The following is a 26,148-nucleotide window of genomic DNA, read 5'->3' as shown; positions in this document are numbered from 1 at the left end:
ATAGTGTTTTTTTGCATTCTCCTCTTCTTGTTTGAAAATGGATGCAAGAGTTAACCTGATATTCAGACTTAGCGTGTGTACCGATTTCAATTGGATATTTTAACACTTAATAAAGCTACCATATTAAACATAGGATGCCAAATGGGCAAATTAAACTGAAGGTTTCTCTTCATTTAGCCAACTAATCCATTTCAGATAAGTTATTTGCAGCCTGAACTCAACAGCAAGTCTGAGTGCCCAGGTACATATTAAATGAGGTGTTGGACAAGGTTCTATACCTGAATTGGGCAGGATGTCTTTATCATCCAGGAAAATCTTGTAGCCGTGACGATTCTCCAGCTGTGGCTTCACTATGAAGTTGACAAACTTTCTATCATCCGTTGAGTTAGAATAAGACACATAGGCATCATACAGCTTTCCATCTGTGGAAAAATACCAAGAGGAGAAATTTATTATATATTTTTATAAAAAACAACAACAACAAAACCTGTGCTGACTAGCTATAACACTGAGAGGATAATTCTTGTAGAAGTTCACACTTTGGGTTGGACTGTCACTGAAACTCAAATCTCACAAGGGGAAAAGTGACAGCCAACTCTCCAGCCCAATATTTACCATTGATCTCCACCTCTCCATGACGGTTTCTGTACCAGAGGAGCACATTCAGACGGCACTTCACATACATCACAGCCATTAGTAACAGCAGTGCCACAGTGACAAGTGCAGCTAGCACAGCGCCCAGGTGCCCAGCAGTCTCTGCTGTAATAGAAAGACATATTTTAAATAGCATTAAATGAGAAAACAGCCTTACAATTGGTAGAGAAAAGAGGAAGAGAAGAGTTGAGGTCTATGGTCTCAGAATATACCAAATTATAAAGAAAATGAGGGGTTATGTCATTCTTGAACAATTTTTAGTATCTTGATGACTGTTCTGACTATCAGAACATGCAACCATGATGAGGAAGAGATGAGCAGAAGCTAAAAGACAGATTTATTCTAGCACCACATTGTTAGATCATCCTCCAAATTTTGCAAGTATCTCCATTCACAAGATGCACATGCAGAAGGAAATCAAAGGTTTTCAGAGTAAAGATGTGCATGAACTAAATTATTCACATTCTCCAGTGCCAATTCAATTTCTTCCTGCAAGCGCGCGGGCATGTTCATTTAGACTTTTTGTAAAACACTCTGGAATATACTGTTAACTGAGCCATTTGCTGAATGTTGCTTTAAAATACACTGAGGCTCTAATCTCAGAATTGCTCCATCAGCCTATGGAAACTTCCAGATGGAGAAATTTGAAAGTGTTCAAGCATGCCAAAACAGCTGAGTTGCTTGGGGGCAGCCTAATAGCACGTTTGTTTTGGTGTGCAGAACCATTTGAGGCGGTGACTGATTGAAAACCTCAGAAAAGTTTCTATTGTCTGCTGCTGCCATCATGTGGCAATTTTCTGCCATCAGATTCACTGATGACGCCATCATAAAATTGCTCTTGTAAAATGAGCCCCTAAAGCCAGCATGGAGCAATACCGAGGGCACTAAAGGATGTCTTTATATTATCCTCTAGAGACATGGTAAGTCTGGTTCAAAGCCCTTTTTAGCAACCCTACTACCAGTTAGAGCAAAAACATCTTCTAAAGTCTAAGAAGAGGATCAGGTAGGCTCAGCCGAGATTCTTGAATTCCAAGATAAAACAGGAGAAACTTATTCAAAAGAAAAGGAAGGCATCTAGATACAGCATAAAAGCAAATACTCTTATCACCCCAGCTAGACTTCAGTCTATCAGATGGGCATGCATGGGCTAAAGTAAATTACTCTATTTTTTAAATGAGAACAGTTAGTTTCTATATAGAAAATTAAGTCTTGCTTCTTCCTTAAAGAAGGAAAGCCAAGCTGAGATACCCAGTTCATAAATTCTCAGAGGGTCATACAATACTTCAGAATTTTGAAGCCATCTTAGTTCAAAACTATGTTTCTTCCCCCCCATAACACATTTGCCTTTGCACACATGCCAAGAGTGATCTGAACAGTGGCACTACAAAGTGAAAAATGTGGACTGAATTATAAACTGAATGTATAGTGAAGCTGTCACACCTCTATAAACTCACTGTGGGTCAAACTCTGACCAGATTCCATGCTACCCACATCCTCAATAGACCATACTGAATCCTGTACATTGGACCTAAGGATGTAGTTTCTTACACACACACACACACACACACACACACAGACAGACAGACACTGTTCCATTCCAAGACACAAACATAATGTGTGAAATGGCCCTTAGCATCTTACATACACCAATGGAGAAATGAAATGATGATGCTGAGCCATGGATCATTTCTAGACTGTAATTAGAAAATGTAATCCAAAACACTTAGGCTACTTGAGTCTCAAGAGGAGGCAGACAGAATATAAATCACATTCAATTCCTCAGCTGCTGCACAATCTCAGATTTATCTAGTTCTGCCATTTTAATGACAAATGTACAAAGCAAATGCAAGCTCAGTTATCACACTTGCCCCTCCCACCATGCTTCAGATAAGAAGCCCTTCTAAAGATAATTAAATTAAAAAGAGTTTAAAGTATTGCATTCATGTTTATTTGTCATCTTGTTAACCAAAGTGCAGAACTGCTCTGGGGTGGGGTCAAAGATTTGTGTGTGTGTGTGACACTTCAAAGGCATCAGTCAATCAATGCTGTACACAGCCATATTCTTATCTATTGGTTTTCAGAGGTCACTTCTGAAAGGGAAATTTACATTTGGATTGAATGCCATAAGTGTGTTTTCAGAGTAGTCTGTCAACTCTTAAAAAAAAAAGTATCTCCAACTCTCATTTCAGAAATACTCATGGGAATTCTGCTATGGAATACAGTTAGTGAGTAGCAGAATTTTTTTGAACAACTTAATAAAGATAACAACCTTCAAATAGAGTACTGGTCCACACCCAAATGCACATGGTATGAAGTACAAAGAAATGCTACCTGATTTTTGCAGTGTGAAAACTGCTGTACTGTTTCTAACCCAGCAGGCAAATGCTCCATAATTTTCATCTGTTGTTACATTCATATCCAAAGTGCTGGAGATGAATATCTCTGATTTATTGTCATTGAACCTGGAGTGCAAATAGAAGATGATTTACGTTAGCACTGATTGAAAACAAACACTAGGAAATTTCAGTCAGAACCGGACAGGAAGGAAACTCAGAGGGCTCCACCCTATCAATCTTGGATTATGCCAAACATTAAATTTGGACAAGGAATGAACTGAGTTGGTAACAAGAGTGTCCATTTGAGTATCTATGATCTGGAAATACTGTCACTATTTTATCACGTTGGCCTTTGAAAACCTTTTCTTCCACAAAAACTAGTAGACATTTGGGGGGGCCGCTAGGGGCGCATTGGAAGATGGCCGACAATAACATCTCTCAGTCTCACACGAGGTAATTAAGAGGCTGATATGGGAGTATGCAGCCTCCCTTGTTACCCCAAGGGAATGGGGAACACTGCCTCGCCTGCGGTTGCCATAAATCACCCCCGGATTCGAAAGAAGGGGGTGAGGGCACTAGGCGCACAGCCCTTGTGTGGGACGGCTCTCCCGGACACTGTCTCTGATTGCGCGGCCTGGTTGCAGGAGCTCATAATAAACAATTAGAGAGAAGCAAATGCACATATTTCGAGTGAAGATCGGGAGTAAAGACTGCTAATTGAAGTGACCTCTGTGAAGTGGAGCGACGGGCTGGATTTAACAATATATCAAGAAGAAGATACATCAAAGGGTCGGTATGCCGGAACGGGACTGAAAGGGGGGGACTTTTCTTTTTTTATCTTATGTGAGTACCTAATAACTCCCCCCCCAAGAAGAATCGTTGCAATTACTGATTACAAGCAGGATGATTAAGAACTGTGTGGAAATAAATTACTAATCAAAGACATGGTTTGTGGAATGTCTGGAAAGGAATGAAAGGTCTTTGTGACGCAGTTATAAAAAGAGACTTGTTAGGGCAGGCCTGGCTACAGGATTTATGATCGAGGGGGAGGAGACCATGGCTTGTTATTATATCGGACTGTGAGTTTGACCTGGCAGAACCCCCTAAGAGACTGACAGGCATGCGAGGATTAATGGACAGACTTTAAGAATGTTTTGTACGGAAGTGCAGAAATGGTGTCTGTCTGTTTGAATATGGCTCTTGGAGGAATGAAAATCCTCACAGGATATAACAACGTTTGTTTTCAACCCGCTTATGGAGACTATCAGAGATCACAAAGAAAGGAATATATGACAACAACAAGAAGATGAGGAAAATAATAAAGAGAAGATTGAACAGAACTGTGAATACTGTTTGGACAGAACTGTGAACATTAAAGCAGCAGCAAGAGAGATGTTTGGATCCCTTTCTGAGCTCAAAGCATGGGTACCCCCAACAAAAATTTAAAAATTTGGCTGTGTAATTTGGAATTAATGTGATTTGATTGGTTTGTTAATAAAAATTATATTTAAAAAAAAACTAGTAGAAATTTGGGGACTTTCAAAATCATCTTTTTCCTTGTTCTTTTAAAGCAATGGATTAATTGTGGTTGCTTAGTTGTTGTATGGGATCCCATTGTCTTACATAAAAGTACTTATTTTGTGGAACTACAGTGGTACCTCGCAAGACGAAATTAATTCGTTCCGCGAGTTTTTTCTTCTTGCGATTTTTTGTCTTGCAAAGCACGGTTTCCCATAGGAATCAATCAATGCGTTCCTATGGAAACCGCCTTCAGACCAGGTCCGGGGACAGTCTGTCCCCCGACCTCTTCTGAAGGCTGGGGGGGGGGGACAAGGGCTTTTCTTCCCACCGCCAGCCTTCAGAAGGCTGTTCTGAAGGCTGGCGGTGGGAAGAAAAGCCCTTCTCCCCACCTCCCGCCCCGCAAGCTCCGGGGACAGGAGGGCTTTGCTGCCGACCGCCAGCATTTTAAAAGCCCCCGGGACAGCGGAGACTTCTCCGCTGTCCCGGGGCGATTTTAAAATGCTGGCGGGCAGCAGCGAAGCCTCCGCTGTCCCGGGGCGATTTTAAAATGCTGGCGGGCGGCAGCGAAGGCTAGATCGCCCGGGACAGCGGAGAAGTCTCCGCTGTCCCGGGGGCTTTTAAAATGCTGGGGGTCGGCAGCGAAGTCTCCGCTGTCCCGGGAAGGCAGGCGGGGGGGAGCAAAGACTTTTGCCCCCCGCCAGCCTTCAGAAGGACCTCTTCTGAAGGCCGGCGGTGGGCGAAAGTCTTTGCTCCCCCCGCCTGCCTTCAAAAGCCATCGGGATAGCAGAGAAACGCGCTGCGCTTCTCCGCTATCCCGGGGAGGCAGGCGGGGGGGGAGCAAAAACTCTTTCTGCTTGCGAGTTTTCCGTCTTGCGAGACATTCGTCTTGCGAGGTACCACTGTATAGTAGCAATGTCCTATTGCTTAAAGTGCATTTTTTTCTTACTAGTGAAATGTCAATTTTTCTTCTCCCAGCTACAGCCTCCATGCCATTATTGAGTGATGTACAAAATATTACATGAGTTCACAGTAACCTAGTAGAACATATCTATGACCCCACTGATAACGTACAACACAACACAAGTCCCCTGCAGTGGGAACACTAAAATAAAGGGGGTGTTCGTGAAACCAGATTTGTTCTGAAGCCACAAACATCTGAAAGGGTCTTCTTCCTCTCCCTCTCCTTCCCCACTGAAGACTGATACATAGAGCATTCTCTTAAGCTCTTCTCCAGGGCTTAAGTGTACAATTTTCTTTTTAACAGAAACACAATCTCCCACTCTCACTCAATCTCACCCTACTACAGCAAAGATATTTCCTCCCATTGAAGTATATATATTACACTACTGCCCCTATTCCACAAACCTATAAGGCTAATAGTATACATAAGCCTTTAAAGATCCACCATTATCTTCAGAGTCTGGGAGACACTATTTTAATTTGTTTCTAGTTTATACAGCCAATTTAGCTTTATTTTCCATTATACATAAAAGCCTTCTTACCAATGAGTAGAAGCAGCATAGGTCTCGTTGTCTAGCAACTGGTCATCTTTCATCCAGTGGAGGCCAAAATCACAGCTTTTCGTGTAGGGCAGCTGCACAGTGCAGTTCAGTGTAAACTGGCTTCCCAAATCACGTTGCAAAGTCAGATTGCTGGAGGGGTAAAGGAAACGAGGAAGGACACTGCAAATATCTGTTGGGGAAACAAAAACAGTACACCGTAAGAGAGCTTTTCAATGAGAGCACTGAACTTCCAGACTGCATACTGCAAATCTTATATTGGCTATTTAGGTCTGGCTAACATAACAAAGAAAGTCAAGCTACTCTTGTCCCTGTGACCCTGCACCTAAGCACAATCTCCCTTGAACAGTGGGTTCACTGATGATTCCTGCCTCCATTCACCATGTTTAGGAAATGTAACTAGACAAATTGCTGTGTATAACCTCTCTCTCAAGGCTGGTTCTGCAGTTCTTATTTGACTTGAGAAAACAATGAGAAATTCAGTAAGGACTATAGTGGGAAAGACAGAATGTTCAGGTTATCTGGAAAGCATGTCATGTCCCATAATAGAGAAATGCCCAGGATAAAGGGGTATGCACATCACAGAAGTGCTGAATATGAGATATGGTATGAATTATTAACTTTTGAAGTCCTAGTGCCAGTACTTTAATTATTCTCACTGCCTGTTCAGAGTCCAGCACAGTGCTGTTCTTCCCCCTCTATCTTTCATACTGTCAACTCATTCATCCATGCTAAATATTTTCAGCATATGTGACACATTTTCAGCATATGTGAGTGTGTGTTTTTTTAATGAAGAACTTTCTGAATCCTATTGTGGAAAATAGGGTGTTTAAGGTGCAAATGTCACATTGCATTAAAAACTAGAATATGTCACAGGTACTTATCCCCAATTTTCCATTCCCTTACATTCCCTTAAATTCTGAAAAGGAGAACTAGGCCATCATGGCCATCATTTTTTAAAATGAAAAGGCTCTCCCTTCTGTAGGTACTGCTGTGTGTATTGGACTCATTTCCAAACTTTACCTTTATTTAAAAGGGAGAACAATACAAAAAATATTGTTTTTAGTGCCCATATCCAGTCCTTAGCCAATTCAGGAGAACTTCCTGAGAAACCAGCAACTACCATCCTTATCTTAATGAATAAAAAAAAATTGAAATCCTATACAAATCTTCTCAGAAATAAGACCTACAATGCCTAGCAAGCCTGACTTCCAGGTCTCAGGATGTCTGTGCAGGATTTCAGCTCAAATGATGTATGATCTCCCTCTGACCATCTTTAGCTAATTTATGTTTCTAATAGCATAATGAAGTGTTCCAAAATGGTGATCCATCCTAGTTTAAGTGCACTATAAAAGATTAAGCAGAGACAAAAACACACTTATCTGTCCCAACAAGTCTGCTAATTTTTTAAATCTCAGCATATATATTTTTTAAAACCTGTCTTTCCCCATTTCAACTCTGACAATACAACTAGCAAATGGGGGACGGAGTGAGCTTATCTTGGTAGCTTCAGGTACCTCTCACCACATTTTAGGTACTATCACTTGTTATCACAGCTTTAGAAACATTAAGTCTTTTCTCTCTCTCCTAAATTGTGTCTCTACCACAGTGAAGCCTTCGTCAGGTTTATCTGTTTACACAGTTCTATCGGCCAGTAAAGTGAGATGAGCGCCGAAACCCCTGAGTCGTCCGTGACTGGACCTAACAGTCAGGGGTCCCTTTACCTTTATATGTCATCTTAAATATAAAATAAAATGAAGAGAGGGCTCAGAAAGAGCTACATGTCTGCCATTTTCTCCCAGGCAAAAGGAAGCCCTCTTCAGCAACAGCCACACATACAGTCAGAGACATCAGCCTGCCAACTTCTGGTTGACAATGCATAATTTGGATCATAGCACTTGATAAATTGGCTCACATCCCCAGGGCTTATCTAGTGCCATAACTTATTTGAGTATGATCAGTACCTTATGTTTAGGTGAAAGGGGACAAAATCATGCCCTACATAGTTAGATACTTCACAGCTGCTCTGTGTCTAATGAGCAACATAGGAGCCAGACTTAGGCAGACAAGTGGCCCATCTTGAAACAGTGGCAGTCCTGCTTCTCCTGGGATGGGCCCAAGAGGAGACATCAGTGTTAGGTTTGGGATCCAAAGGCATGTTTGTGAATTCCCACTTCTTTCACTCACCTGCCATGACCAGCCGGACAGTGAAGGAGCTGTTTCTCTGATCGTTCAAGTAGAGCGTGCAGGTATAGTTGCCTGCATCGCTGACATTGGCGTGCTCAAAGGTGAGGTATGTTGTTGTGTTCTGCAGTGTGCTGTGCAGGTGGCTTAACGCAGTGAAGTTAAGCAGATGACAGTTTTTGCTCCACTGGATGCTAAAGTTTGAGGTAGACTGAAGAAGCTGAAGGCTCTGGTTATCCAAAGGGCAGAACAAATGATTAACCTGTTCTTGCTGGGTCCAAATGGTGTGATCATAGAAGTGATCTGGGTCCACACACGATAAATTAGATGAAACCGTCAGCGAAAAGAATTCTAAATAAAGCAAAGCAGTTAAATTGCAACTACTTCTGTGATGCCTAATCCAACCTACATTTCTACAGCAAGCACAGAATACGCAACTCCAACAGCAACCAAGTCATTCATGCCCAACCAGGTCATAGACACTGCCCCCCTGACTGAACTTACTTTTAATATGTATACCATGTGATGGCTCCTGAAAGACTGTTTACAGTGAAGTTACTATAGAGAAGAGAGATAAATATTTATCATCCTGATAACAAGATCAGCTAACTATGTGATTCTAACTAGAACTCTATCTATGCCATAGATTCCTTATTTATAATGAACAGAGAACAAATTGATAATAAGGGAATTAACACAATGATCACATTCTACAACCCTCCTCATAACACACACACCACACAAAAAATGCTAGGAGAGGCAATGCACTGAAGCAAGCACTATAGAAAAAGAAAATAACAGGGGGGAAACCTAGCCAACCAAATACTGCCAATGTATTAAAAAAAGCATTGGTGGTATTCACTGGTCATTTGCACACCTAGAAACTTTTTTTTTAAAAGATACTATAATTATAATAAGTGCTTCAGAGCTACAAATGCAAAGGAAAAGCAATCAACCTTCAAAAAAACCTGTACAACACAGTACATTTTGCTGAGCAAAAAGTTGCATGTCTGTATACTTGTTAGTATTTGATATGAACTGGAACTGGAACAATGAAGTACATGAAATGGATGCACTTGTTTGTCCATGACAGTGAACCTCCACCTTATTTGATACCACTGAGAAATAGATAGAGGTTCTGTATCTTTTCCAGTGCTCAGACATATCCAGTTTAGCTGCTATAAACAAAAGTTGATAAGTCTTTGTAAGAATAATAATCATTTCCAGAAATGTCCAGAAGTACAAAACATAAATCATGTCATCATTTATGACTGATCAATACTATTTTGGTGTGGGGTGACTTCCAAGTATAATTCATTTTGCACACATGACCATCACATATGATAGTTAAATGACCTAAGTACCATCTATATACCAGTTCTAACATAGTCTCCCTCATGTTAGCAGATAAATTTAAATGGGAATTTATTCCACATTGTGCTCTACTTGCCAAGTGATGTAGCACATGGAACATAATTTTCTCATGCAGTTCTCAATTAAGAGTAACTTATGTATTTGAGACCTTTTTGTGTGTTGTTTGTATGCTATAAGCAACCAGAGATTCAAACCCAACTTCAAGGGCTCTGGTTGCCTGTTGATGGACTATCCTGGAGGCACCCAATTGTTCTTGACTACCACTGCTGGTGTAACAGTAGGCATAAATATGCAACTATAGGGAACAGGTGGCGCTGTGGTCTAAACCACTGAGCCCCTTGGGCTTGCCAATCGGAAGCTCAGCGGTTTGAGTCCACGCGATGGGGTGAGCTCCCATTGCTCTGTTCCAGCTCCTGACAACCTAGCAGTTCGGAAGTATACCAGTGCAAGTAGACAATTAGGTACTGCTGTGGCAGGAAGGTAAATGGTGGTTCCCTGTGCTATGGCACTCGTCACGGTGTCCCATTGTGCCAGAAGCGGTTTAGTCATGCTGGTCTCATGATCGGGAAAGCTGTCTGTGGACAAACGCCGGTTCCCTAGGCCTGAAGCAAGATGAGCGCCGCACCCCAAAGTTGCCTTTGGCTGAACTTAACCATCCAGGGTTCCTTAACCTTTACCTTACCTAAATATGCAACTCTACTAAAGTTAATGCCACTGCTGGAGAACTCATATTCAAGTGAGCACTTCCATTATCAAAGGTTTTCACTATTGGTGGGACAGCAGTCCTATATATACAATTAATTGTTCACTATTATGATGTTCTGGCAGAAATGGCAATAACTTTAGTAGATGCAAACACAGTTGTTAAAGTGTCACTGACTACTGTGATGCTTTGTCCTGAAAACACTCCAAATAAGCATTACTGCATTATCATCATTGTTGCAACTGTTGTTAAAGTTATGTGAATGAAATTTACCAGGTGGAAACTGAATGGCTTCTTATATGAATGGCTTCTTTTTCTGCTAACACAAAAGTTACATAGGATTGCAGTTCTATACCTTACAAGGGAGTAAAGCCCATTGCTCAGCATCTGAATACATGTAGCCTAATCCTTCACATCTTTTATTGCTCGTCTGTTCTATCATGACCATAATTATTCTACAAAGAACTGCCAAAGTAGTACTGCCACAGAATTTCATTTCATTATTTCGTCCTTCTATCCATAAACTATGAATAAAACAACAACACCCTACTGTGACTGGGCTGGGTCCCTTCAAGTATGCATAATATGTTGCCTTTGTCTGCTAGACAAACATTCCCATACCCGATCAGGGAGAAACTGAAGAAAGAAATGCTGTTCTTTTTGCTTACACACAGGAGCTGTTAAGCACACACCCAACCATCAGATAGTGGGAGGGAGTAAACGGCAGGTATGGATGCCAGCATTAAGATGCAACTAAAGGCTTATCTCAGAGGGTGCCAATTCTCATAGGGTCCTTTCACAAATATTTCACATACTGAATGCTGATTTATAAATGGATTTTGTCACAACAGGATACACTTACCATGCAGCTTAATTCAGGGCCGTTTCCACTATCATCCCTCATGCTTTTTGCACAGGTAGTGCTTTTGGTACAAGAATATCACATTTTCTGAGAAGTTACTCAAGCCAGTGCACTGTTGTACTGGTCAAATACAGCATATTTCTGACTCCTGGTCAACAAAAGAGGTTTAAAGACTGTCTCGAAGTAAATCTAAAAAAAAGTAGTATAAACCCTGACAACTGGGAAACACTGGCCTGTGAGCGCTCCAGTTGGAGAACAGCCTTTACCAAAGGTGTCTTGGGCTTTGAAGACACTCAAACTCAGAATGCAAGGGAGAAACGTGCTAAGAGGAAGGTATGATGGCAAATCCACACCGTGATCAACTCCCACCTGGAAACCAGTGTCCCCACTGTGGAAGGTCGTGTGGATCCAGAATTGGCCTCGACAGTCACTTACGGACTCATTGTTAAAACCGTGTTTATGGAAGACGATCTTACTCAGCTACGAGTGATCGCCAAAGATTTCTGACTCCACAATGTATTTATAAATGCAAAAGAGATTGAATCATTTGTGTCAGGGGCACTTTGTGGCTGCAGTTTGCTGCACAGTATCTCCTTCCTGCTTCAGCTCATGGTCTTATGCTGCATAATTTTTCAAGCAATGTTTGTGTGTTCCCTTCACTCAAACATCCTACAATCTTCATTGTGTTTGCAGGAAGTCTAGAGGAAATGGATGGAATTCACTGGGACTGGAGAGCAAAAATTGGTTTGGAAGTAAGACAACTTACTCATTCCATTTTGACCCCTGGTAAACAGGTTTCTGTATTGACTAAAAAACCTGCCAAACATGTTTGACCAGCAAAACAGAAGAAGCACACACATAAGGAAAGCTAATTTCAACTCTCTTCAAAAATTATTATCGTTTCCAGTTTAAATTATCTGAAGTCTCTTTTTTACTTCTGTTTCATTCAGAGGGCAGAGCAGGAAGAGCAGCTCATGCTGGGGCCTGTATGGTATCTGCTTTCACTCATTCCTTGCTGAGAGGTCAGCCCTTTATTCTTACTCCTGTTACTACTGCCACTACTACTACCACTAGTCAGATCTTAGTCCTGGCATGCTTGGCCTGTGAGAAGAGATCTGTTCTAGAGAAATGTATACTCCAGTCCTCACTACACCATGAAAGCATCCATTTCACACTGTGTGCTCAAAATGCACATATACAGTGGTACCTCGGGTTAAGTACTTAATTCGTTCCGGAGGTCCATTCTTAACCTGAAACTGTTCTTAACCTGAAGCACCACTTTAGCTAATGGGGCCTTCCGCTGCTGCCGTGCTACCGGAGCAAAATTTCTGTTCTCATCCTGAAGCAAAGTTCTTAACCCAAGGTACTATTTCTGGGTTAGCGGAGTCTGTAACCTAAAGCGTATGTAACCCGAGGTACCACTGTATTCCTTTAAATTGAGACTACCTGTCCAAGCATATACATGTATAATAGAGCATTGTATGTTCTGCATCCCAAGACTGGGATATTAGACTTAAAAATACAAAGGCAGTTCCTTCTATCTTCTAGTATGCAACTATGAGATTAAAAACCTGTCCCTTTTATTTTGTAAATGATTCTCAGATATCAATTTGGTATATCAGACAATGTGCAGGAAGCAAGATTCCATTATTCATACTGCTATTATGGTCCCAAAGTATATCAAAGATCATGACCACTATCCACTACACACATAAGCTCTTGTGCCCCATTTTAAAAAGACTTCAGCACAGCTAACAGGTAGGGGCCCTTAAACCCATATTTATTCCTCTGCTCTTATATTTTGCCTATTTCAGCCAATACACAGATTTCCATTTCTTTTTTGGCATTTAGTATTCCTTGTATTTTGCACAAATCAATATTGACTACATAATTCTACATTTCAAAACAAAATGTAATTGTTTCATCCCTTTCATATGTTTAAATATAGCACTCCTTCAACACCAACCATCCCAAATCCTGGGATCAGTCCAAAGTATTGTACACTTTAGGCAGCAGTAGAGAATAGAACAATAGAGTTGGAAGACAGCACAAGGACAATCTACTCTAAGGGTAGGCAAACTAAGGCCAGAGGGCCAGATCCGGCCCAATCACCTTCTAAATCCAGCCCGTGGACGGTCTGGGAATCAGCGTATTTTTACATGAGTAGAATGTGTCCTTTTATTTAAAATGCATCTCTGGATTATTTGTGGGGCATAGGAATTCGTTCTTTCCCCCCAAAAAAATACAGTCTGGCTCCCCACAAGGTCTGAGGGACAGTGGACCAGCCCCCTGCTGAAAAAGTTTGCTGACCCCTGACTCCAACCCACTGCAATGCAGGAATCTTTTTGCCCAGTGTGGGGCTTGAATCTATGACACTGAGATTAAAGAGTCTTTTGCTCTATCGACTATCTCCTCACATTTCTGATGAGTTAAAGGGCTTAATCAGATAATCAATACCCTACTGCACTGTAGTAGATATATTTCATTTAAGGGGTAAGGAAACTCATCTGCTAGAACTGTAGTAATCTGGCACCTCACTTTTATGCATCTTATTACTTGGAAGCAAATCCTACCAATTTTGAAACGTACCTCCAAGAAACTGTGCTTAGGATCCAAGCCACAGGCAGCTAACTAAACAAATAATGATAGGGAGAGCCTTTGCTTTTTGCAGGGGCAACCCTATCATTACAGAATGAGGCAATTGTCTCAGGTGGTAACAACACCACCCTGGATGTTCCCCCTAAGTCTCCTGGCTATTCCTACCCTCCTGTGCCAGTGAGCCTGCTTGTTACTGGCCTAGTATGGCTATATGTCTCACCTAGTCACTTTCTTTCAACACGTCACAGTACAGGAAAGCCCCAGACTGAAGAAGTATGCATTGCAAAGAGGCAACCAGCATAAGCCACACAGTCCAGAAACTTTAGCACATGCCCATGCAACACATGCTGCTGCACAGCAGCATCTATCTGTGTTGGCAATGACCCAATTAGGGCAAGGAGTAGCGAAGTGTTGAAAGACAGAACTCTATGCGCCATATGGCCTGTCCTGGGCTTGCTGATGCCTTCAGGTGTGGTGAAGGATGCTGTCTCGTTGCCAGAGTCAGCTTCTGTACATGGAAGGGAAGTGGGGAAGTCATCCTTTCCCTTTCAGGCAGCAAAATGCCTCAGGGCAGTTATACCAACCCTAAACATCACCTATTTCATTAACAAATATGGCAGGCTTCAACTTACAAACAACAAAGCGTGCATCCCTGCAAGATGGTAAACTGGTTTCACATCATCATAAAAAGAGTCTGGAAGGGAGAATCAATTATCTACTTCATTATGTAATTGCCACAATAAACTTAAAACCAGTAACTGCAGTGCAAAATGCTTCCCTGCAAAACTGCACAGAATAACGTGGTTAAAGCAAAACTAAGTTGCAGTGTAAATGGCCTCAAAGAATTTTCATTTGTGGTCACACCCCTAGGACTGGTTCAGACATAATGCCCAAGCATGGGTTGGCAGCATAAGTATGAGCCACACAGATCCATTTTCTTCCTCCTTTCTTTATTTTAAACAAACCACAATTTGGCATTTTGTCCAAACCAGGCTTGCACTGGGGTACACATTCAGTCCTGTTTCTATAAGTGAATGTCAGCATGGCTATCCCTTTGCAAAGGCTAACACAAATATAGCACTAAATGAGAAGAAAACTGTGTAAATGTGTCTGTAAATGGTCTGGGAGGCACTCAAGGGTTCTCCCAGTATACAGAGAAGACACAAAGAAATGTCACAACAAACAGCATACTTTGAAGATACTGACACCTATTACTGGCTGAGCAAACTAGCTCCCAAGCTCACTCTCTCACTCCCCCCACCATGACACACACACTTTCTAGCCAGTTTGCTTCTTTGCAAGGTGTGGTCAATTTATACAAAAGCATTATCAATAAAAGCAGATTAGGTTGGTCTGTTGCAACAGCAATAGCTGAAAAGGCACCTCTATGTAAAACTCAAAGATTATGGCTTATTTATTGGTCCTACAGACAGGAATGTTATTGTATTGACTTTGCTAGTGCTTTTCCCAGGATCACAGCAGGCATACACAAACCCATATAACTGGGAGGGGCAGAGAAAGATAAGGGTTATCTCAATTTCTAACCAACTTATAGCTTTAAGACTCCTTCTATGAGACAGAAAATTTAAATAGCCATTGTTTTAAAAGGTTAGACCAAGGCAATATTGTATCTTTTATCCTCTTGGGCAACATGTACAAAGATTTCTGCACTACTCATCATGGATGCTCAGAAGAAATTTAAGAGACAAATCATATTTCAGAAGAAGAAAAAAGCCTCTAAGAAACATCAAAATGTAGCACCCCACATCATCTTATGTTGCTGTTTCAATTAGGCAAGCATAAATTGCCTAAGGGTGCCTCCAGACAGTCAGTATTTTGCACATGGAATTCAAGAGCACATCGGAAACTTAGGTCTGAGCCGTTAAATTGGATTGAAAGGCTGTGTTGCACTAGCTCAACAAATCCACTTTAAAAAAGAATCAGGCTTTCTGCGGTTTGGAAAGTCATGGGAAAATGCACTGGAAGTATGGGATAAATGAATGAATAACAGAAGGGGGTATTTTTATTATTATTATGCTGTGTATTTTGTGTTTTTATGTTGTAAGCTGGCCTATTGTCTTTGGATGAAGGGTAGTATATAAATTTAAAAAATAATAATAAACTAGGTCTGTTGGCCGACTGTGTTACAAAGATGTTTGCAAATGTGACATGAAGGCTGGCAACATTAACCCCACCATGTGGGAACCCTTTGGAGGCAATCACAGTGTCTGGAGACACTCAGTCAGTAACCAGAGGATGACCACTGGTAGGAGTGCAGAGAGAAGAAACACCATGGTGTAACTTTAGCAGCAAAACCAGATGCCTTCTTCTGCTCCACCTGCAAGAAAACACCTGCATATGGCTCTGCATATGGCTCTGGAGCCACTGCAGACACTGTAACTCTCCAACAGCTTGACTTCACTCCCGAAGGCACACTCGTCTATTGTCTCCCAAGACAGATGGATACCAACACAACCCTACTTCAGCATACAGCTTAATAAGAGATGCAGGTTGTTTCCCTATTGTCAGTCAATGGAAATGGAAATGTTAGCATCCTTACCTTTGTAGTAGGATATGTTATGAAAGAGTACTTCATCTCTGTACTAACAAAGCTATTTTACCAATGCATAGGGATAGCAAGTTAAATCTAGAAGGAGCACAGGAGAGTTTCTTCATTGTGCACTGCCTGATCATTTTGTGAGCCACATCAAAAATAAATCATAAGGAAGTATGCAGATATCTGTGCCACTCCAGAGATAAATCTGCTCACTTCCTAGAACGACAGTTCAACTATTTATTTATATGGTCATTTGAAAACACTAATTATGGGAATAAATGTGTCAGTTCCATGTATGGCTAACCTAGTGTTTCATTGCCCCACCACATACTAAATTTAACCCTGTAGTATCCAGCTGTGGCACAAACATCACAGTGGCAAAGGCAGAATGAGTCTATGGCACTTCTGGACTAGAAGCTGAGGATTTATAGGCCCGACTAAGGCAAAATCAAATGTATATTCTTGCCTGTCTCTTCAGCACTGCAATGACACCTACTCCAGAGATTAGAAGACTAGAGGGAAAGCCTAACACACACAGGTTTGCACAGTACAGGTACTGTAATGCAATATAGAGTAGCACACTCACATATTTTTAAGATCCCTACAAGTTGGCCACTACTAATTAATTTCTGTTTAAAAAACTGTATTCCACTTCCTTCTACATATGTCCAAGGCAGCCAACAGTAATGCAAATGAAAAACAGAAAACAAATAAACACCACATAGCTGGTCAGCAGATAAACTTAGGATTTGATCAGCCAATAGGATGACTATGTTGCTGTACTAAGCCACCCCTTAGAATGCAACTGACTAGCCAGCATCCTGTGTTCCCAGAGAAGAATAGCCCATTTTTTTCTCCAAAGTTCCTGTATGCTTTGCCATTGGCTGCAGAGCCAGCATGGGCAGAGGCCAGAGTAAGACTGGATTGTATAGATCAGAAGAACAGTGGATGCACTTTTTACTCTCTCCTAAAGCTCCATGCACCCCTACAGCAAATGTTAAGCAGAAGGCAAAGAGAATGATGGATAGACAAATGATGACTACTGAAAAGCCCTCACAGGACAGAAGTCAGCCATATCAAGCATCAGTGAGCTAATGTGAAGCCTACAGGAACCTGGCAATGTGTGTCATGGGAGAATGGAATTCAATGAGGCCTCAAGAACAAATGAAAAACATAGGACACCCCTATGATCAGATAGCAATACAAACACGCGCACACAAATCTCACTGACCAAAAAACAACAATGGAAAACTAATCTCAAATTGGGAAGCAAGGCCTAGGAAAGCCCACTGTGCCAAACAGAAACAACAATGGAAATAGGCCTGCCATATAAGAAGCTTCAAATCTTCTCTCAAAATACTCATATTGTCTCATAAATAAAGTGTGTCTCTTCCAAAAAGAGATATCCAAACACAGAAGAGCGATTAGTGGTTGAAGCACAAGTGACTGCAAAGGCAGAAGGCCTGATCAGGTCAAGCAAGAAGGGCACAGAGAAGAAAAAAGAGTGGGTCAGACTGCCTTAATTGCTAAGCACCACAAGCCTACATATATTCATAAAACACACAGACCAACACCAGGAAAACTTTTTCTTTTCGTCTCACCTTGTAAAGCTGCTGTCCTTTCCTGCTCACTCCTTGTGGCAAGGCAGAAAGCCAAGAGCACAGATGGCACAGGCAGAAGAGAGAGCAATTTCACAGTCATTTTAGCTTATTCACAAGCAGCATCCTACAAAATGGAAAAGCACAGGGGAAATAATTACCTTTATGGACTTCCCTCTTTGAGATTCAGGCAGCCACCTTCAAATCCTGAGACTCCTTGTGTGTCCTTGCTGTGCACTCCCTGATTGTAGCCATGTTAATCACATGACTGGCCAACAGACTGGCTTTGCCAGTTAAGTATCTCCCTCTGCTTTTTTTTGTTGTTGTTCATTCCATGTCCTCCTTAAATGACTTGTTCTATTCTCCACCCCCAATCACAATCTTCCAGGCCTGCACTCGGGACAGCCAGTTCCTCCCACCTGCTATCATTGCTCCACCCACCTTTCCACCTGCATACAAGGAGAAAATGAAACCTGGACTCTTAAAATCAACAAACCCACCCAGTGTGTTGGCAGCAAAACAGCCGACCAAGAGTTTGCTCAGTAAAGAGCCAGGAGGCAGGTTGCTCAAAAGCTCTGCAGCTGTGAGGATTGCTGCTCTGTGGCACTAAGCCAGCCGGTTATCCTGGATCCTGGCAAAGACTGCTGTGGACTATAAACAAGAAAATGCCCCAAGGAGTAAACAAGAACCCCCCTAAGGAGTAAACAAGGAAAATACACCAAGGAGGCCTGCTTTCATGCAAAGGGAAAATGTTAGATCTCAAGACAAGACCAAACCTGACAGCTACACCATGTGTGTAAGTTCTGTTACTGAACTGAAAAACAATACTAGTAGAGCTGAATTCTCTTTTTTAATCTGTAAAAGATGTGCTGCTGTTTTCTTTTTAAATGTAGCATAAAATACATACTCAGGGCTACTCATAATTCTGATCGTGAAGTGCAGCTGATATACAGTTCAGTTGCGAAAGAAAATGCATAAAAAGGAACAACTCTCCAATTACAGAGAAGCTTTCAGAAACCTAAACATGAAACATGGAATAACCACTAGGCTCCCCAAAGTTGTATTCAGAATCACTACCTGATCAAAGCTGCTGTCCCATATAAGCAAGTAATCCTTAACCACAATAACTATATGAATGGCAGGCAAGTTTTTAGTATGTAACAGTAAGAGGTACCTGATCTATGTCAAGTAACTTCCAAAAGAGACAAAAATGGCTTAATACATTTTCCAAGAACAGAAAATGCAAATGACAAATCGATACAATGGTGGTAACAATATAATACTAAACCAAATAGCTGACACATTACAGCCCTTTGTTTATGGCATTTGCATATCACCCTTCACACACAGGGCGAGAATGCTCACAAACAGGAAAGACTGTATATCAAGTATTGCCACAGAACTCTTGTCTTTCAGACACGTGGATTTTACTACAAAATTCTACTCATGCACACATTTCTTTCACCATCCTCTCAGATACCACAGGCACTATCACCTGAGGCACACCTGATAGATGGCGACAGGCCTTGAACAGAATTGCTGTGATCCAAGTAGGGCAACATTTACAAAGCAGACACCCACTGTTTGGAGTTCCGTCCACTGCATTTCCTATTCCCTTTCCTCTGTCCCATCTGCTCTGTGTTGCCCATGGGCATGGGTACTAGTATGAGATGGAGCGTATGGCAGTTTCCAGTTTTATCACAACACAACTGGTGTCTTTGCCTATGCCCTAGGATGGCTCTGAAATACAGGCCCTGGCATCCAATATTCATTTTTAAATTAGTTATTTATAATTTACATAGTACTTTCAACATGCAAAGTGCTTTACAGTAATGGTCACATTTGGCTAATTTATATGGTTTGTGGTCACAACACTGGTAACAGTACTAAGGTGGGAGGTCTCCCGATTCAAAGATTTTGCAGAGTGGCATCACACTCCTCCACACTCCACATATCTGACTTTTGCAAGACCTCACACAGAGCAACTGCAGTGTGTTGTGTTGGTATATCCTGAGTATTTTGCTGCACTGCACTGATGCTATAATTGCTGCACAATTATGACCCGGCATGGTACTCCTTGTGATTCCTATTTGCCTTCCAAGGGAGACAACAAGATCAGGTTTTTGTTCTTAATACTGTTTCTCATTTAGTGCAATGGGAAGAGCAATATTCAGTCTAACTAACTACATTTGAAAAGCAGCTTGGTGGTAGAGTACAAACCATACAAGCTAGAGCAGAGTGGGGAGATAATTTATTATGGTTTATGCATTTTGGCCCGAATGTTTTGTAACCTAGGTATATTGGCCCATAAAATCTGGTTCTTCAAGTCACAAAAATTATTTTCATCTGTTCTGTCCATGTGATGCTGTAGCATTGTCCCCAAGAAGCTCAAAATGATGCATTTCAGGGAACATCAGAGATGAATAGCTTATTAGTTATAATGTATCTTGAATTCTTAACAAATGTTGCTTTAATTTGCCTGGACAGTCCAAAGCACCCATGAAATTAGGGTAGAATCTTACCAACAGATTATAGACTTCTCCCTTACGCATGGCTTCATTCTTTTCTGAACAGCTGCAGAGAAACCTGTTGCCCTAGAAACCAAGCCGTACAATTTCAGCTCCACAGTATCCCCAGCAATCAATCATCTTCCAAACATGTCCACTTCCTTCCAATTATTCATTTTGTAGCTAATAAATTAAAATTCAGTTTTACAACAACAGCTTCTCTATAAAATGTCCAAGATATCCAATATGATCTAGTAATGATATTCTATTTTAGGATTTTTTTAAAGCTCAGAAGCAACAGTATAGCCGTCTAACAAAAAACTAATCACACCCAGCCAAAGTTAAGCACTTCTGAGTCCCATTAGTTTCAATAAGGAACAAAGGGTTTGTGTGGCAAGCCTAAATGTATACTCAGCACTGCCCCACCAAGTATAAGGAGGTCCTAGCTGCAATCATCTGTGCACTTACCAGGAATTAAGCCCCACTGAGCAAAGTTACTTGCTTCTGAGTATATGTATAAGTTTGTGTTGTTAAAAACATCTCAAATATTGGCTAGATTGTGCGCCTACACTTTTTTAATGAACACAAATTAAAATAAGAAAACTGAATCCGTGGCTGTAGTTGTAAATACTGTTGCCTGGATCACTAAAATCAATTTGACTTGCTTAAATGGTTTTAAGACGGAAATGTTAAGTTCCTGTTCCCCACCCCACCCTTTACCTCAGTAGATCTTATGCCTGTTTACTCAAAAGCAGCAAGTCCTACTGTGCTCAATAGTAAGTAAGTATGCATACGATTTTATCCAAAGCCTATATTCCTATGTTGACTTCCTTAGGAGTAAGCCCCATTCAACTTTGCACTAATGACTTCCAGGTAAACAGGATCAAGCTATAGGTCTTTTAGTTAGGGGAGTTCATGTTTTGTTTAGGTGTCCCAAGCCTTTTTCAAATAAAAATATGGATTACTTCTACAGCAAACAATTTCAAGCTGCAAATTTAACTTCAACCTCAATTCCTAATATGGGCAATCATAATCACTGCTGAGGAATACCTGCAAAATAACGCTAAAATTGTGTTACAAAAAGGAAGAACGGATTAATCTTTACTAAAGGCAGCAATCCCATTTTCACTGTATGTCCCAAGATACTGCTTTTGTACTGCACGAAGGCACAGCCCAAGGAACGAGAAGCTGTTACCTCTCCCACAGTAATAGTCTCACGTTGCCTAAGCTCCACTCTTGGAGGCCTTAAGAAGAAGAAAAAAAGCCTTTTTTCTTATCACCATCATGACACGTGCGTGTTTCTCTCTTCCTGGCCTAGTACAGAGAAGACCCAGCACGCGAGACTCCAACGAATAAAAGAAGCAACACCAACCTCTAACTCAAGAAGCCATGGCCCAGTTGCACCCCCAAAAAACCCTCTTGAGCGAAGATAACAATTTTAGCAGCTGAGGGGACAAGGAGGCGTCTTCATAACTAACCCTCTTCCCTGTTGCCATGGGAACCCACAACCTGCGCTCAGGTAGTCAAAGGGCGGTGCCTCACACCTCTCTTCGCAGAGGAATTCTGGGTAGTGTAGTGCGGCAGCTTCCTCGCTGCTAAGTTCCTTTCGTGAGAAAGTACTACGTCTCCCAGCATGCAACTGGCTGCCTCGGCCTTAGGCCCCACACACCTATGCAGGCAAGTTGTTTACACTCTTCAGCCTAGACGGATCGAAGCAAGAGGGTAGATAGGTGGCTTGGAAAATATATAACTTCAACATGCTAACTTTTTGCTTAGTCAGCAGGCTTGGAAAAAGTTGTTGTTCAGAGCCAGCACTTCAAGCGGTTGTACTAGGGCGGAATGGGTCGCTTTGCGGCTGTTCCTTTTCGCAGTCCATTAGGCGCCAGCTTGGAGTCCCAGGAATGCGGACAAAATGTCTTGCTTAAATAAGTTTGTGTATCAGGCCTGCATATTGGTAATGTTGTTGGCGACTTCCTTTCATAGGTCCATTAAAACTATCGATCTAAATAGATACTGATGTAAACTGTGCCGCAAACAAGAAACGGAGATAGACCTGATTAATATATACCTGGTACTCTCAACTTCTTGTTTTTAACGATATATACACAGGAGAATGGAGAAAAGGACCTGCATCAGCTTCCCCCTGCCGTTACAGAATTGTCAGCCTTTCCCCCCTACTAACTAAGATGCTGCTTGGGCTAGGTTTGGATGCTGCTGGTTCTCTTTTCCCAGAGATGTGCAGGGAGTTTGAAGGCAGGGCTTTTCTACAACCTTTTCTCTTATATAATCTTATGAAGACTGTGCTTTGAATCCTCAATGTGGTTTACATGAAGCCCCATGAAACAAAGTGGATGTAGTTCTCTAAAAATAATATTCCCCATTTCAGGGTACATTTAAAGAACATAGTGGATTTCCAGACAGGGGCCTTATATTGCAAACAGGTCATCAAGTCCAATTTTTCCTGTGTGCATTTTTGGCATGTTAGCCTCTACACATTTCCTTTATTCATTGCTGTTCTGCTGCTTGCTGAGCTTTGTAGAATGATTTGGTATGTTTCAGTTACACTACCTTGTCTATCTGTTTTCCTTATTAATGAATTTGAAGGTATTTGGGCTGTTTTTCTGCCCCTTTCCTCAGTTTCCAGGACTTTTTTTTTCTGTTCTGGGCACTTGTCCAGCTATTTATATACCTGTTTGTGTACAACTTAAACAAAAAAAAAATCCTTTACCCAGGAAGTGAACAGGAGTAAATATTACCAGCCCTGTAGAGCAATCTAAATTATAGGAATCTGCCATGTTGCATGGCTGCTGCAATCTGCTGGCATAAAAACTCTTGATCCATATCCCACACAGTGGTGGCTAGGAGGGACTACAGAAACTGCCCAAGCTCAGTGAAGATAATGGACACTCAATGCATCCATAGCAACACCACCACCCAATCCTGGCACACTTTCTGCCTCCGCATGCATGGTCACAGACACACACACACAAATGAGCGTGCCAAAACATGACACTGTAAACAAACACATGCACACATTGCAGCCCCTTCCCCAACCTGCATACTTGCAGCCAGCACTTCCACAGCATTCATGCCAAGAAACCATGCCAATATACCCAAGGCATAGAGTCACAGAACTGTAGAGTAGGAAGTGACCTCAAGTGTCATCTAGTCCAAGCTACTGTGATGCATGAATCTATGTGGGTGAGTGGAGCGAGCTTTATTACAAGCATGGAAGTGTGTACACAGTTCACATGAGAAAAACAGTGTCAGAGACCTCAAATACCCCTCTAGTGCCCCCGCACCCGGTCATGTGAAGCAGTGGAAGCAAGAACATGAGTGATGGCAATAATTTTAAACCAAATGTCAGTGGTTTGCAATAGTGACTTGTTAATTTGAGCAAAGTACAATTAAGAGCCTCCTGCCAACCTAGCAGTTCGAAAGCACGTCAAAGTGCAAGTAGATAAATAGGTACCGCTCCGGCGGGAAGGTAAACGACGTTTCCGTGCGCTGCTCTGGTTCACCAGAAGAGGCTTAGTCATGCTGGCCACATGACCCAGAAGCTCCCTTGACCAAAAAAGTGAGATGAGCGCCGCAACCCCAGAGTCAGCCACGACTGGACCTAATGGTGAGGGGACCCTTTACCTTTACAATTAAGAGCAACAGAAATAAGCTTTAAGGTAATTTTAATTTTAAGTAGAAATTTCATTTCCTTATCTTTTATGTTTGTGTATCTCATTGTACTGGCAGTGGCCTATGGCTGCAGGCAGTAAATATTGACCATAGCAATTCAATCCCCCTGGTACTCCAGCACATGTTGTATTCACTCCGGGGGGAAAGAGTACTGGAGCAATACCAGCCTATATCCCCCCTGTTACTACATCACTAATAGTGACCACATTAACCAGAGTGTCAGATTAGCACTGGGGAGACCCATTTTCAAATTCTGCCAGCCAAGAAGCTCACTAGGTGTTCTTGGGCTAGTCATTAGTGTTACGTATGTCACACGATTTTTGTGAGGTTAAAGGAGGGGGGTATTTATGCCACCTTCAGTTCCTTGGAGGAAAGATGGAAAATAAACATATGCATATTGTGCAGATTTATGTTAAAGATTCTGAACTGTGTATTAGGCAAATTGAGACTGAGGACAATATGCAGATCACTTCATATTTGGGAAGAAGAGACCCCATATAGCTAATGACTGAAAGGTAACCTACTTAATGGGATTATTAGTGCTCTCTGGCTGTCTTGAGAGAGAAAACATTGAGCAGCATTAAAGTAGAAAAGGAAGTAATAGCAGACATTAGACAAGCTTTGGAAAGTATTAATGATGTGTGTAATTTCACTTTCCTGCTTCTTCACTCCTGAGCATAAATAAATGACTGTAAGTTACAATAATGAGCCCATCAGACTAATCCTGTGTATGAGAATTTACTGCAACACTAAAAGCCTTGTCTTCTAAAATAAACCCCTTTTTATCATGTAAGCTTCCAGTACTATAAAGAGCATTAAGAGGCACAAAGTAGTGAGTGTCTCTCCATGGCAATTCAGATGCAGGTGCCAGGATGTTCCTTCTGCTGAACGTGCTATAATAAAATTCTGTCTGTAGTGGATGGATCCTTTAATAGGAATTGCCATACTAACCCGGACGTGATTAGGACAAACCTCCGCTCCATTCATTCCACACAGACTGGATGTCAAATGCGGAATATTAAACAACACACTGTTTAATGCCAGGGTCTCACCCACTCGGCATAATAGCTTTAATTCAAATTGGAAAGCAAATGATGTGAAGGCAAAACACCCTGAGATCTATTATATGAGGACAGAAAAGAAAACACTTTTGACATATTTTGCTATAATTCTTAACTTTTTTCTTTTTTTAAGGAAGCACCTCAGCTCCTGGAATGTGAGTATGAATAATAACACTTTCCAGTTTGAAACATTTTGACTTTTGTGTAATTTACTCCAGTTGATGAAGTTTTATTCTCAGTAATAGAACTGAGATCTCATTATGTATTTCCAAATATTTTAAAATATTTGTGCCAATAAAATATAGGAAATTATATATTTAAAAAAGGACAGCAATAAGATCTAGCAATGTTTATTAGCCTAGTTCCACTACCAGCTGCTTGTACAATAAGGGCTTTCCTTTCCTTTCAAAAAGTTCCACCGAGAAGCATTGCTGCAATTCTTCTAGGTACATTTCTTATCACTGTCCCTATCCACAGATGCTGCTACTGGAAATTCAGAGCAGATGCATGTTCCTTACATCTCTGAAATTAGCATTATCACATATGCAGACAAGCATGATGGTTAACCTTTTAAAAGAGGGGTGGCTAACCTGTAGTCCTGCACAAAGTGGTGGACTCCACCTGTCATCAGCCCCAGCCAGCATAGATGATATGTGTAGGCTGGAGGACCACAGGCTAGCCACCACTGTTTTAAGTGTTCCTGTGTCACAATACCCAATTACAAGTTGCTAGGTAGCTAATGTATCCAGTAATAATGGTTTATCCTTCTATAGTGATAGAACAAAGCATTAGCACTGAGTGTTCGATAATATTGAGGTGATCCACTAAAGTTTAATGACTCAACAGAGATGTTAACAACGGTAATGCATGCCAGGTGACTTCCCAAGCCTACACCTGTGCCTCCCAGAATATATCACTGAAGCAGCAGTAAGCTTAACCTGGTGTCCAAAAGATGTTGATGTCAGCATCAGGTGAATCTCGGG

The 26,148-nt window shown here is 41.5% G+C and overlaps 1 protein-coding gene across 5 annotated transcripts in view; it reads right to left on the bottom strand.

Annotated features, from left to right (window-relative positions):
- The window catches only part of SIGIRR (single Ig and TIR domain containing), a 34,083-nt gene extending 12,117 nt beyond the window's left edge, over positions 1 to 21,966 (bottom strand). Inside the window, exons 1-8 of one of the 5 annotated variants that reach the window (XM_053395942.1) lie at positions 21,787 to 21,966; positions 20,430 to 20,597; positions 17,911 to 18,034; positions 8,219 to 8,566; positions 6,014 to 6,203; positions 2,986 to 3,116; positions 616 to 759; positions 279 to 422 (exon numbers count right to left, since the gene is read on the bottom strand). In XM_053395942.1, coding sequence (XP_053251917.1) covers positions 279 to 422; positions 616 to 759; positions 2,986 to 3,116; positions 6,014 to 6,203; positions 8,219 to 8,566; positions 17,911 to 18,010 — 1,057 coding nt within the window. In that variant the 5' untranslated portion in view covers positions 18,011 to 18,034; positions 20,430 to 20,597; positions 21,787 to 21,966. The remainder of the gene's footprint in view (positions 1 to 278; positions 423 to 615; positions 760 to 2,985; positions 3,117 to 6,013; positions 6,204 to 8,218; positions 8,567 to 17,910; positions 18,035 to 20,429; positions 20,598 to 21,786) is intronic. The other 4 variants (XM_053395982.1, XM_053395961.1, XM_053395950.1 and 1 more) reach the window with 4 other exon arrangements.
- Between the last annotated feature and the right edge of the window lie 4,182 nt (positions 21,967 to 26,148).

This window comes from Podarcis raffonei, chromosome 1 (assembly GCF_027172205.1).
Source record: "Podarcis raffonei isolate rPodRaf1 chromosome 1, rPodRaf1.pri, whole genome shotgun sequence".
Taxonomy (NCBI): Eukaryota; Metazoa; Chordata; class Lepidosauria; order Squamata; family Lacertidae; genus Podarcis; species Podarcis raffonei.
Note: the sequence above shows the minus strand (reverse complement) of the source record. Positions and strands in the feature narration are given on the sequence as shown.